We start from the raw sequence: 14455 nt of genomic DNA on the forward strand, positions 1-14455 counted from the left end.
GGAAGTAGCCTACTGGTTTTAGGCATTCACTGCATTTAGTTTAACCTCTAGGTATCTTGTTGCGTGTTTTAATTCTGATTCTTGCTGCTTTACTTTACTCATTTTATCAGTATGTTTTTGTGTTGTGCCATCGTTGCTGAACAGGTTGTATTAACCTGTTTTAGCCACCATGATAAAGTCAGTCGTGCTGACTGACGAAACGTCGGAAAAAAAGCTAGTTATCATCTTTAACATCACGAGGTAACCTAGTAAATAGTCACCAGAAGAACGCAAATTAATTTTATTACCAAATGCCTGGTGAACAGTCTCTCTCTGTTTTTACTACGATATCACGATTTTTAAGCTTATTACATTCCTCCGATTGTTATGTTCATTTTCTATCAAGCTTAGCTAGATAATAGGGGAAAAAATAATGAGGATAATCTACGTTTTCGCACTTTCACCGGTTGAATTTACTGCAATCTTTTATGGATTTATTTAAAACAAATTCAGTGAGATGGTTGGTGCTGCATATTTTTAACTAATAGCCTACTTTTGTCAATGCGTGCACCTGTTGCTGAAAGAACTTTCAAACAAAATAGCCGACACTAATTTTTTTCAATAGGCCTACCATTGAAAACGATACTAAGAAATCTATATTTTGCATAAGATTCTACATAATTTTGCATTTTTAGCATAGGTGATAGCCTTGTTAGGCTACTGGTTAACTTTAGTCTGCACAAAAACAACGTAGGCTACAAGAACTTGGTGAAAAACATTGAATGCTTTCCTATAGTTAAAGCCTTTGCAACGTCTGAAAGCTTAAACGATATAATAACCTCAAGTAGAGGAATGGGTGATTGCAAAAAAACACAGTTTTTGACCTTTTCTGGCAACAAAGAATTGAAAACAGTACACTGGAATTTCAAGCGCCTCGCAAACCTCCGAAAAACGGCTCGCGACTCCCAGGTTGAAAAGCCCTGCTCTAAACTCAATTTCGGTAAAAGTGGCGCCTACGAGGTTTTGAAAATTGGCTTTTCATATGTATTGACTCAACTCAGTCATTCGTTTTTAAGCAAAAACTGTACTGTACTTTACTAGTACTAGATCTCTATCACTATCAGCCTTACAAAAACTAAGGGCCGAATTTTTTCAGGGCCTAAGGCTATAGCCTTATTAGCCTAATGGTTAATCCGGCCCTGGTTGGTGGAAACATTGCAATTGGATTATACAAAAAATAACTTGTACAACAGAGAGAAAGAGGTGTTGCGACCGTGCTATATTTTAAACATGATTGTTACGTTCCGCTACATTCTGCATTGGTATTATGCACGTTATAACGTCCACGTTTTGTCGCTTCTACCTTTCTCTAGACCTCTGCTATGTTTGTCATAGCCTATATTGCTTTTTCTTTGTTGGTCAGAAATAAAAACAAACTGAACTGAGATGTTTTTATTGACCCTTTCAGCTGATATAAAAAAGTCGCGTAACCACACAAATACAGCACATAGCCGATACCTAGGGGAAGGTCTTGACCTACGAGCCACTTTTTAGATTTTTTGCGTTAACTTTTTTTTTGCTGAAGATAGAACGCTCAAATTTTTAAAGCATTTAACATAACTATTGGGGCAGATCATGGGGAAGTTTCAGATCAATACCTTTAATAGCGTATCAGTTATGAACATTTCCTTGAAAGTCTCCAAAGTGGCTCAAGGGTGCTGCTGGTAATGATCCATAAACCACCCCGAATTACCCATGAGCCATGAGGTTATTATTACACTATATAGTGTAAATATAGCCTCAGCTTAAAATGTAGGTATAGTAATATTAAGATTACATGACAAAGCTAAGAAACCCAGCTTGCGATGAATTTGTAAGCGCGCAATCCAATCTTTTCATTACCTATTAAGTATTTATACTCTCAACTGTTGAGTGAGAGATATGAAATCACAAAGGTTTAGTGTTTGAAAACATATTAATTTTAAATATGATTTGAACATGCCCTTAACCCTTAACCAAGCTAAATTACACTTAAACCTTACAGCATAATACAGTCCTACATACTATGACATAATGGCATCACCCATGAACCATGGCTCAAGAGTCATGCTCCTTGGTGGTTCATGGGTCAAGACCAGCCTGATTGGTATGCTTTGCATCAGAACTAAAAAATTAAAGCAAGTTATTAGCCGCAGTCTAACTAAGATTCAGCACTAATGCCTACCATTGCATATATGAAATAGAGCTTCCTGCACTGAGCTAAACCTTAGGTACCAGAACAAAAAATCAATGGCACCAAAATTTTACTCTGGAAGGCTCAAAACAGAACTTCCTTAACAACTGGAAAACGCCTTTCAGCTCTAACCCAAAATTTTCCAAGAAACCTTCTGAGGCATTAGCACGTTCAGAAATGGTACAAGTTGACGCTAGAGTGCAACAGAATTTTTTTTGAAGGGGGTGGATCATGGGTAAACCCGGTTCATAGGTCAAGACTTTCCCCTATACAATGCAGAATAGCTCAGTTGGTTAGCACCTCACTTCTGGAACGAAGAAGGTTCAAGATCACGCGGCGCTGGTTCGACTCTCGGGGTGTGCGCTTGAGCAACGCACGTTAAGGACTGCTCTCCATTCAGTGGCATCTAATAGATGGAATAATTCCCCAGCAACATGACTTCAACAATCGAAAACTTCACTCTGTCAATCTCGGTGACCGGGCGCGAAATTTTATTTCCCTCGAGATTTCTGTCGCATTGATTCCACAATCACTCTAAAAGTAAGATTTTCCGAAAGTGCTTTGAGAGATTGGTTAATTCAGATTACAAAATAACTATTTGCCAATGAAATTCTGCAATGATAATAAAATATAAGCTTTCCCTAACCCTACCTTTTTTGAAAAGCTCTTGTGCACCGCAAAAATTAATTTTAAGAAAATAAAAAGTTTGACTTCGACGGGCGTCGAACTCTCGTTCTCAAGACCACTAGGCAGAGGATGAAAACACTGAATCAACCGTGCCATCGAGGAAATGTTGCATTCACACGGTTTTAATACAAACTTTTACCAAAATATGCAAATGAGACAGAAATCTCGTGGGAAAAACATTTTCTCGACCGGGACTGCGTCAGTGATTTAAAGCCTGTAGTCTACAAGTATGCGAAACTGCCAGGATTAAGTTCTGCAAGAAGCTTTCCCAGTCCGAGGATAAAGATTCAATCAATCAGAAAGGACTGGCAGCACCAAATAACCTTGCGGTTACGTCTCTCTAAGATAAAGTTGTTCGATTTCTATTAATTTATAAGTCGCATAAGCGGAGGAGAAACTTGGTTTTTGAGGGTGCGGAAAACTTCTTGCTCGAATATACTTAAATGTCCCCAAATATCTTTTGCGCAGTATGATTCACATTCAACAACCTTACAGGCGGCAAAAGACATACCAAACTAATATTTCAGATGAAACGGCACTGGTTTCACTCTCGAAATGCGTTTGAGCAAAGCATTTCAGAACTAATTTCCATTTAGCGGCACCCAGTGGATGGAATAATTCCAGGCAACAACACTTCAGCAATCGGAAATTTCACTCTGTCAATCTCGGGAACAGGTTTTACGTCAAAAGCCTCTACAAGTATGCGAAACTACCAAAAATAACCAATCAAGGCTTTGTCAGTCCGAGGATAAAGATTCAAAACCAACCAACCTTGCTGGTGACAAAAAAATTTCAACGGTTTGTTACCAGTTGAAGCTTTAAACTATTGTTTGACCAAAGTTTAACTATGGGGGTTAGAATAAGTTTAAAGTATTTAAGTGGGCAGCCAACAGTTCGAATTAAAAGCCATATTGACGAGTACATTACTTCATTAAGCACACGACTGTACTAAAAATTATTGGACTGTACTGACTGGACTGAAATAGTTAATGTTTCACTCCATCCACCTCAATAACCCACCAATCTGCAAACGTCACTAACAATCTGTTTATTACCACACAGTGTCGCAATAGAGCAAATATGGAAGACAAACCACGCCACCTGGCGGAACAGCTCCCATCAAACTACGTCACAGAAACACTGTGTTTACGTCATAAAACACAAAAATTTAAAACAGCGCTTGATAAATGAAGGGATAAACATTGAAGCAATAAACCTGATTGAACGATCAGAATGTGCAGCGTCAACAGGGTCACTATGATAGCGGAACGCCGCGGGCGGGAACTATGAAATAAATAGGATGCACTCATTCACCCAGGATAAAGATTTTGGATCATATAGAGGCGAAAGTACATCCGTGTTTGGCTGATTCACCACACTAGAAGGATGGCGTCACTTTCTGATTTACAAAAAAAATATTGCACTTTTTATCGGTTATATAAAAGTGGTGCACACGTTGTAGGGAGAAGTTGGTTTTGAAATATTTAAAGTTTTTATTGTGGAAGCAAGCTTGTAACTTAGTGAAGGACAGCAATGTCGAATCGGAAATTGAACTTTCTAATGTGGCAGGGAAGCTTCGCGTTCGTGATATACCGTCCCCAGCCCAGGATTTTAATGGTTGGGCACAATGAGGCAACACTGAAGGCACTATGTCTCCATCTAGTGATGTGAAAGAATCAGACGCTCTATCGGAGGAGGGCGCTCATTGATGCTTCGCGGAAGCTATCTCCAGGCCTCGCGCTCTTTATCGAAAACTTGCGTCACCGAGTCAGTTCTGAGACAGTTCAATATTTTATAATAAAGTGTGAAGTTGATATCAGGAAATCACAACAATGCTGCGGCGTTGTCTGAAAGTCTCTGTCAATGCTGGAAGTCGCGATCATACTATCCCGTCCATGAAGGAAGTGTCGTAATAATGCACCAGCGTGCGGATGTACGACATCTCCTTCCGCGTGTTCTCGAATATGACGCGAGGATCGTTGGAGAGACATCGCAGGCAGTTGGGAGCCATCACCATGGCGAGGTTGTTTGCATCCATCTTCGTCAACTTGCTGTTCTCCGGACGCGAGAACACCTGGAACAACAATCATCACGTCATAATGGTGGGTCACGGTGGTGGCCTCAAGCATCGGAAGAATGATGGGGATCTTACCTGGAGGAACCTGATGAGGTACGAGAGGCAGAGCCGGTTGATCTCTGGAAGTTGGTAGACGACCCCGATCGCCTCGTTCGGGGAGTTGAAGTGCTCGATGCAGCGATCATAGAATTGTGACGGAATAAGTGGCTCCTCCAGCTCCCGGTACCAGAGCTTGAGCAGGGATCCGGGCACATGGGGGTCGCGGAGGTTTGTGGGGATTTCCCATTTATCCACTTGGACCTTGAGGATGTTGACTTCATCAATGTCCCCAGGAACTCTGGAAATTGGCAAAAGTTATACTCGAATTCTGAATTGAGGTAACGATTCGAAGAAAACGCAACGCCGGCCCTCAACCCACTGTCAGTCGTTTCCATTATGACGCCACTGACGATTCTTTCGGACGTGCCGATGATCTCACAGTAGTCAATTATTTTCATGTTGTTAGATTTGAAAGGATCGGAAGCTAGCTGTTGTCGTCTGCGCGACGTTTGAAAGGACGTGGTTTCGACACCGCTCCAGAGCACGCGGCTGTGTCTTGGCAAAGACACTTAAATGGCAAGCCAAAATAAGGGGAGCAGCTGACTCGAAGACTATATGTCACTTCACTGCTTCCTGTCGTCAGTTGTATCGTATCTGTGATCGCAGTGTAATCTATATTATCGCAATGGGTGCAAATAAAAACACGATTATTATAGCAGGGGTAGAAAATCTAAACCTGAATATTCCTTCCGTCTGATTCCCTCCCAGTCTCAGAACCTCCTCGGAGAGGGTGGTCAGGATCCATGGGAGTCGGCGGTCTGGAAACCTGGAATGCAACATCAATGTCAACATCTGGGGATCATGAAATGTTTGCAGCTGCGCATAACGAACACTGCGCACTTCATGGTATGCTTGAGGACGTTTGTGTCCGTCTTCAAAAACACTATAAAGTGCCTTGCTATCAAGTGCCTCACCATGAAGTGCCTTACTATGAGTTGCTAAAGACATAGAGACTACTTTGTTGCCACACGAGGGCACCACACAAACTGTTTGTTTTCCACAATTTCAGACGAAAAAGGAAAAGAAATTTACTTTTGTTCCTGGAGCTCCATGACTTCCTGCAGGGTATTCCCGAACATGGAGGGATTGAATATCGAGTGACGTGATTGATTGACCTCCTCGGCCGAAGGTTTCTTGTTGCCCTGATTGGTCAAAGGTCAAACGTCAGTATTGAATATTTTATCGTCGCAAATCACCAGAAACATAACGCGATCAACTTCAAAAATGCAAACAAATTGCAACCCTAGCAGCCGTCGACGACGCAATCGATGCAAGCAGTCGCCGTGGAGCTCCTCTCATTGATGACGCAACAAGCAATAAACAGGTGTATAACTGGATATGAACCCTCACCCTCTTGGCTCCGGTCTCAATGATTTTGATGAGTCTCTTGTAACTGACCTCAGCATATTGCGACACTTTGACCCCTGCAAAGGAGGAGGGAGATAACAGGTAACCCTTTAACCATGCCAACCGATCACGTGAGATAACGCACAACTATCACTTCGGGGATGCAAGATCGCGCTGGTGACAATGGTACTGATTTTATTTGGGTAGAGAGGTTACTTTTTTCAACCATAAACAGACATAGCTCAGGAACTATACATTAAACATTTGTTGTTGTTTTGTTCAATTATCTCGTCTTGTGCTTTAGCTGTCTTGCGCAATCTGTCTGGATACTTCTACTCTGGAATTAATTCTCTACTTGGTCCGTTGTGTTGTGTGGTCATTTTGTATGTGAGCAGGATTAGGCTAAATATGTTCAATGATCTTTCTTGAAAGAATTTTATGCATTGTCGAAAACGTTCAGCCTCATCGACAGTTCATTGTCGGTGAAACTTCTACTGCAGAATGGACACTGGAAGGACAGTTGGCTAGGGCCTAAGGTTGTATTGCTACCAGGCTAGGGTCACCTTGAGATCCACCATAGAGGTGTACACTGTACAACTGTTCATAACACATATTGTGTGAAAATACATAGTTCAACAACTGCAACATGAAGCAATGCATCGGCATCGCTTTACAAGAAATTAGTTGGTTGAAGGTTTGGTTGGTTCAAGACATACCTTGGACATCTGGCCGGTCGAGATGAGTGCAGATGTATCCCTCCAGGTAGTTGTAGAACTTGGTGGAGGGAGGGAAGAAGGAGAGACACATGGCCAGGAGTTCAAGACCCTTCTCCATCGATTCATGCTTCGGGTTTGCTGTCGTCTGACGACACAATTGGATGAAGATCTCGTCGCGGAGACCTGCAACCATCAAGTTGTGCATTACGTTATAAGTGCATCGGGATCACTCACCACGTTCAAGCCATCATTGCGAAATATTTGCTCCACCCAATAACTGGAAGACATAACACAAAATGCTAAAGCTACTATGACGTTATATGTCATGTCGTCTTACCCGGACACTGCCAACCCCTGGTGATGACGTCATGCGCGACGAGGTCGCTCTTCTTGGCCTTCCTGTCCCCCATGTAGGCCTGGATCAACTTGAAGGTCTCGCACGCTTCTTTCTTTGGCTGCAACGTCACAAATGGAGTGGTCAGGGGTGGCCACTTTGAAGCAAAGGAGACCCAGGGTGGCTTGCAGTGAAAACCATATAGCTCAGGAGGACATGACCAGGAGATTGATTTTATCTTGATTGGGCAGGAAGACGGAAGATACTTGACGAATGTAAATGCAATACCATGGGATTGCAGCGTAGACTAATAGTGGGTGACTTGGATACGAAACAAGTAAAAAAAAGTTGTGACAACAGTTTACTTGAGAAAATTTTGGAAACTGGGAGACAATAAAACGAAATTTAGCAAGGTTGGGTTGGGCAAAGTTCAGGGAATGTAAGGAAATATTATAATATGGAAAAATTTTTCATTAAAAATGAAAGAGAAAGTCTATCGAAGTTGTGTGCGGTCTGCAATATTGTGCGGCAACGAAACATGGATATTAAGAGAAAGTGAGCTGGCTATTTTGAGAAGAACGGAAAGGGCAATGGTGGGAGCAATGTATGGGGTAAAAACCAGAAGGGAGAGAAAGACTGAAGACCGATAGATGTGCTTGAGATGAGGGAGATTATTGAACCGTTTGCTTGGGCAAACAGAGTAAGATGGTATGGACGTGTACTAAAGAGGGAGGAAGGAAGTTTTCTTCGAAAGGCATTGACTTTAAAGGTAGATGAGAAGAGGAAACGGGGACGTCCAAAATGAATGCGGAAAGTACAGGTGAAGAATGAGACAGACAAAGTCGGACTAAAGGGAGACGATGCGATGGATAGACGGAGAATAAGTGGAGGCAATCTCTGCAGGGAAACAATCGGCCACCTCCACTAGTGAATGCAAAACCGAATTTGGATGACGACAACAATGATGGCTCTCTAACTTTTAAAGAACATTTCCATCGGAGTCGAACCTGTTTCTCTTTGGTCATGATCATTGGCTTCCGGATGGGCTCCCTGGTCCACGAGAGCATGGTGTGGATTGTGATCTTCTTCCTTAGAAGACCCTTCTTGTGAACATTCAAGTTGCTCTTGGCGAAGAGTTCCATGTCAACGACCTCCGTGGTCCTCTTGCTGGACTGGCGGAACACTGAACATCATAAACGTTACTATGACGACCACATAAGCTGGATATTATGACATCATACAACGTCGCATCGATGTCTATACAAAGCATTCTGATTTCTTATATTTACATGATCCTTTACTATTTTCATTAAAAATTAGAACAAATTACCTTTCCGCGAGGGGGCGCTATGTTGGGGGAAGCTCTGACTCTTCACGACCGAGCTCCTCTCGCTATCCGATCCCTTCGGAGTCTCCATGGTGGTCACAGGAAGATCTGCCACCAGGTCCTGCGAACGAGATCGCCGGTGGGAGCCAGGAGACGACGTGACGTCATTCTGACGTAAGTTAGGCATGGTGGCGTTATGGCTTCGCGAAAACTTCTCTTTGTCGGTTAGTTTCGCTTGTTTCGGTTTCGTTTCGGACGAATCCAGCGATCCCTGTTCATCGGAGTGTGACGGTGACCAGCGGCGCGTGTCCTCTGGTCTGGCCACGTGACAAGACTTAGTGTGACGCAATACCACATTCTCGTAGGAAGGATTGGACACAGAGAAGCTGGTGCCGTGTGGGGATGCGCCCTGGAATGTGAGATCGTTAATCTAACGTCTATTGATGATAAAGTAACGAAAGTAGAATGTAATAATAACAATGAGTATTTTTTATCCATTGCAAATATGAGTTGCTCTCAGGGCTTTACAAAGCAGACAGTGTCGGTGCAGCTCTATAGAGGCACAGCCGAGTACATTATTATCCTGGAATATACTACTTTGCTGAAGGCCAAGCAGATAAGTACCGATTCTAAAAAGTCTTTGTTGTAGGCCAACATGGCATCGAACCCATATCTTCCGACTAAAAAGCGAACATACAACAAGCCATACAACAAACGAACAAACAGTCAATACAAATTGAAGACGATTGATTTAGGAAATGACATTCAGTAAATTTCCTCGCAGATTATGACGAACAATTGACTGGCTCAACCATGCGCGCGTCAACCGACCTGTTGATCGGCCGATCGGCGTGACTTCCCGCCCGACACTCGGTGACGCCGTTTAGGCTGATCTCGCTGGTTGCTCTGCTCGGAGTCGCTGCTACCCGTCGAGTCGTTTCTATGACAACATGGGATGACAAAGTATCGTAAGACAATTGTTGAAGTTAACAAAACTCGGAATTCGGAAATAATTGGAAGAGTTTCCTTCACATGGTAGTCTACTGCTATTTTGCATTCATCAAATGCTGGCATTTGTACTGTAACAATCTAACCTCTTAGAGTAATTTATTAAGAATCGATTTCGCCACAGTAGCCTGATAGCATCTTCAGCTAGCGCATGTAAAAAAGAAATTTTGAAAAATACGTAAAACGAACAAATGAAGCAAACTCCGATATTACAAACACGCATAAAAATTCTATTTTAAATAGATGGTTACATAAAATTAAAAGCTGCAAGCCTAAATCTTACATTGGTGTTCTGCCACGATTTCCAACAATATACTAGAACAAAATTCAAGAAATACATGAACATTATTATCCATCAAGTAAATTACAACAGTTCAACAAGACGAATACAAAGAAAAACGCAATTTAGTTTACAGGCTGTTGCAATAAGTTTACATTGACACAACGTCAAAAGGAACAAAGTGTGAATGGGCATGGTTCAAGAATCTACACTTCACACTTTCTAAAAACGATGTCTGACGATAGGTTTCAGAAATTCTTGAAAATCGCGCAAACGAATCCCCAGTGACTCACAAGAAGTAATCAAACTTTTACCAACAACATACCTCTGGGACCCTCTGACAGCACTTGAGCGGGCGCCAGCGGATCTCCTGTAACAATGAACGTCGTAAGAAGCCAACCTCGCATGATTGTCGCTTCATAATGGGCAACTTGTTACAGCGACTTTCATCATAAAAACAAGTTACATCTGGCCACGCACATACCGGTTTTTCGACTTATTTTCACTCTTATCCGAGCTCTGTTGTTTAATTGTTTGCAGCTTAGCGAGAGGAACGATGTCAGCATCCTTGGGTCTGTGCCACACGGTCTTTTGCGTGCTCGCGTTGTAATAATAATATCGCGACGTCTTCGAGTCGAAGAGCTCCCACCTGTGGTGCAACAATACATCGGTTATTGACGTCACAACAACAATGAGAAGCTGGAGCTTCGTGCACCTTCATCGAGAGATGCAACGTCAAGGAACGTACAAGATAAACTCCTTTGGGCACTTAAGTTTCACACCAAAGAAATGTGTCCAGCTTATGGGTAAACCTCACCATTGTGACTCGGTGGAATGCTTGATGGGCACATCAGAGGGGGGGTCCCATACACACTCCCCCGTGTGAAGGTTGGCGTACATCCTCTCCTTCGTCCGAGGCTCCACAATCTCGACCCACTCCAACCTAAAAAAGAAAGTTTCTAGTCAAGTTATGGCAATACAGTGTATGCACAATCAGTTTCAAACCATCGATAGGAAGTAGTTGACCAAGCAACTTCCAGTAAACTTGTGTTCAATTAGACCTGACTGGTAAAAACTGATTTGCGTTAATTTCACGTCTGAAGAGTCTACCGACTGAACAACCACGTCATCGCTGCTGAAACAAGCCGATGCATGCTTACCTCATAATGAGCATAGTTGGCACAGTTTGATCGCAACACACATCTACCTACCACACCACCTGCAATATACCGGGCAATGGTTAGGCCTAGGTGGGGTGACTGCAGTGCGGGGGGGGGGGGGGGGGGGGGGTTAACACCGCTTCTAAAATCTAACCCATGCAAGAGATGAGGCTACACGCGACATTGCGACAACCATGATACTGCAACCAGGCTGCAAAATCTGCTGTGGTTAATCGTTTTGCTGAGGTGATACAAATAGTGCACAACATCTAACTCAACGAAAAAGAAGCGGTTTGTAAATGAAAATTTAACGTCGAGCGGTGCTCAAGGAAATGACGTCGCAGCAGCATAAAGTTGGATACACATGATATGACGTCATAGCGATCCAAAAGATATTTGTGGCAACTCCCACTGAATGATGTAAGAATAGAGGAAGCTGCCACGCACAGATGACTGCCTGTCTCTTTGAAGCGATGACAACACGGTTATACAGATTTCCAAACATTCCTTAGAGAGGAACCCTGAAAATAATTTTCTTCTCAAAAGACTTTTCTCATACAAAAGATAATTACTTGTCATTCACTCAATTGAACAAGGAAAGTGAGAATGTCGCTGAGGTGAGCAATGTAACTTGCCTTGGTGCGACCAAAACCACCCACATGGTCATATGCATGAGATGGACTTTGTTGTGCGCACTTTGCCATCTTGCTATCAGGTCGTGTACAACAAGTCACTTCTCCAGGGGTGGTCATAGCTCAATGATTTTCACACTCGCACAAAGAGTTTCACCGGACGAACAAAGCATCCACCAAACCCCAAGATAGTAAGCGCGAAACATGGAACCTCTAAACCAAGCTTCTCCAACACGCGCGACCCGCATCTGGCTCGTGACGATGTTCCGGTGCAGTCCGCGATGCATTTATGAACTTTAATAAAGCAACAACCACAGTAACTGTTCAACTACCAAATATATACTTTTTCTATGGATTTCAAACGATAAAATTCACTTTAAAATTGCTCAAAAAATCTGAAAATGCCTATCAAATCTCATACGACTTTTCAAACGCTGCTGTCACGCTACTCTATAACGTGCAAACACTTGTATTGTTACATCACAATAACATTGCCTATTTACTTCTTGCGCCAGTCAGTTTCTTCAAGAATTTAATATTTTTCCGCGCTGTTTGAACGTCGGTTGCAAGATTTTTGCTCTGCTGGTCCAAGTCGTTGCGTTTTTGTGTGTTTACAGTGTTATTTTTTCATCTCTTTGATTTTACTACAGTTTCTGTTTAGCCTATTGCAATCTTACGTTCTTGGTGCGTTCTTACTACTCAAACTGCACCTACTTTATTGCGTTCTCACTGTGCGATTTTGTTTGTTAACTTCTTATTGTGTATTGCGGCCCTCGAGTTAATTTACAAGTGTTCATTTGGCCCTCGCTCAGAGCAACTTGAGTTTGACCCCTGCTTTAAACGGTCGTCGGACCAGTCGGCATGCGACATTTCAGCAAGTACATTCCAGCTACACAGTCAAGTCTGTAAATGAGATTTACTTGCTTACTTCGGACTTGCTTGGTCATCGCCTGCTAAACTGACATGCCATTTGCAGGCTTGTGCCAAGTTTCGCCTTGCTCAGGTTCATCATTTGCCAACTTCAGCCACTTGCTGTTGTTGTGTTGCCAGCTCAGTTGTCACTTGCTCTACTGCTATTTTCTCAGTTCAAAACAGCTTCAAACTTGTAGGAGACTCATTTAGACTCCATCCATGTGGACCCTTCAGAGCAATGTGGGACGGGATGGGGTTCAGAATACCCAACTTAACCCTAACTTATGCACCAACTCGTGCAAACAGAGGGTTCCTCTAACTAGCATCATGGTCATATATAAATAAAAGACAGAAACAGACTAAACGAACAAAGGAATAAAATGACTTCAATATGACAGCGTTGAGGAGACAATTGTTAAGCGCGACCCATCGCGTCGGGATGAGACAGTCCCAATTTCTGGAACTTTCAATTCCGAGCTCCACTCAAACCATGAAGGTTACCATGTGACGCTTCTATTGAAATAGTTTCTTTCCTCAGGATGTGATCAGGCAGCCACAGATGCCGATGATTCACAGAATCACAACGTCGATTGATGCAAAATGAACGCAAGTTAAACATTTGTATGAAGTGGAATACATTCCCAAACTGTTGAGAAGCGGAAACCAGTGATAGTCGTTTCAACGAGGTCGGAAATACAACATCAGACCAAAACAAACCCATTCCAATAAGCACCTGACAGTGACTAACCGACAAACGACGTCGCAAAAACGCTATTACAACGTAACAATAACTAATCAGGTTAAATTATGCTTCCCGCGCCAGGTTTCATGATTTTTTATCCACAGTCCCACACCCTGCTGTGATGGAAGTATTGAAAGTGTCCAAGGAAGTACAACAATCGACAACAAGTATTTTCAACCAAGCAATACACAAATTGACCCGGTGCAACATCCAATCAGGCAATGGTTTATTCGCCAGGAACAGCACATGTTCGAAGTACGCAAGTTGTGCAGCACATACACTGCAAAAGTGCAAAGTTGTACAAAGTTCCCGCAATGACAGGGAGACAACGAGACGACCATAATATGGTCTACAAGTCATTTGCCACCCTGCAGCAATGATGATTTTGTCATTTAAAATATCAAAGGAATGTAAAAAAAAAGCAAACATTTTAAGATTAACGTCAATAGAAAACTCCAAAAACTTAACAGAGATTTCTCAAATTTCTCACTTAACCGGTACATTAATAATTGTATGTGAACATACATTGAACAAACAAGTGGATTTCCATAACAAATCACTAACGATGCACCATAGCTTTGTAAAATTAACGTTTTAATCTCTTCTGTAAAACAGTGAAATAATAATTCTTTCAAGTTGCTTGGAACCTCCGACCAGACCATTGGTCCCAGTACATGAATGGATTTATTGCCAAAGTTTGAATTTCGTTTATTTATAGCAGCTGCTTGTCTGATATCTTGTGTTATGCTGTTAAATGGAAGAAGCATTTGTGAATAAACCACGTAACCTGGAGAGATACTGATTCATACAAAGATACTGATTCTTGTAATAGAAATCGTACAGCGTACACTGTCAGCAGCCAGTTTAAAGTAGGGGGGTGTGTTAATTGTCGATTCATACCGTACGCTGCTAAAAATTTGTG

The 14455-nt window shown here is 42.3% G+C and overlaps 1 protein-coding gene across 1 annotated transcript in view; it reads right to left on the reverse strand.

Moving 5' to 3' along the window:
- Positions 1–3931: 3931 nt before the first annotated feature.
- Positions 3932–14455, reverse strand: part of LOC145765073 (rho GTPase-activating protein 39-like) — a 28153-nt gene continuing 17629 nt past the window's right edge. The window contains exons 2-14 of the mRNA XM_082576811.1: positions 10905–11030; positions 10572–10736; positions 10413–10457; positions 9631–9739; positions 8803–9208; positions 8480–8655; positions 7476–7593; positions 7139–7321; positions 6426–6499; positions 6108–6217; positions 5752–5841; positions 5052–5313; positions 3932–4973 (exon numbers count right to left, since the gene is read on the reverse strand). Of these exons, the coding sequence (XP_082432937.1) occupies positions 4779–4973; positions 5052–5313; positions 5752–5841; positions 6108–6217; positions 6426–6499; positions 7139–7321; positions 7476–7593; positions 8480–8655; positions 8803–9208; positions 9631–9739; positions 10413–10457; positions 10572–10736; positions 10905–11030 (2059 nt within the window). The 3' untranslated portion in view covers positions 3932–4778. The remainder of the gene's footprint in view (positions 4974–5051; positions 5314–5751; positions 5842–6107; positions 6218–6425; positions 6500–7138; positions 7322–7475; positions 7594–8479; positions 8656–8802; positions 9209–9630; positions 9740–10412; positions 10458–10571; positions 10737–10904; positions 11031–14455) is intronic.

The sequence above is a fragment of the Aplidium turbinatum genome, chromosome 2, assembly GCF_918807975.1.
Source record: "Aplidium turbinatum chromosome 2, kaAplTurb1.1, whole genome shotgun sequence".
Classification (NCBI taxonomy): Eukaryota; Metazoa; Chordata; class Ascidiacea; order Aplousobranchia; family Polyclinidae; genus Aplidium; species Aplidium turbinatum.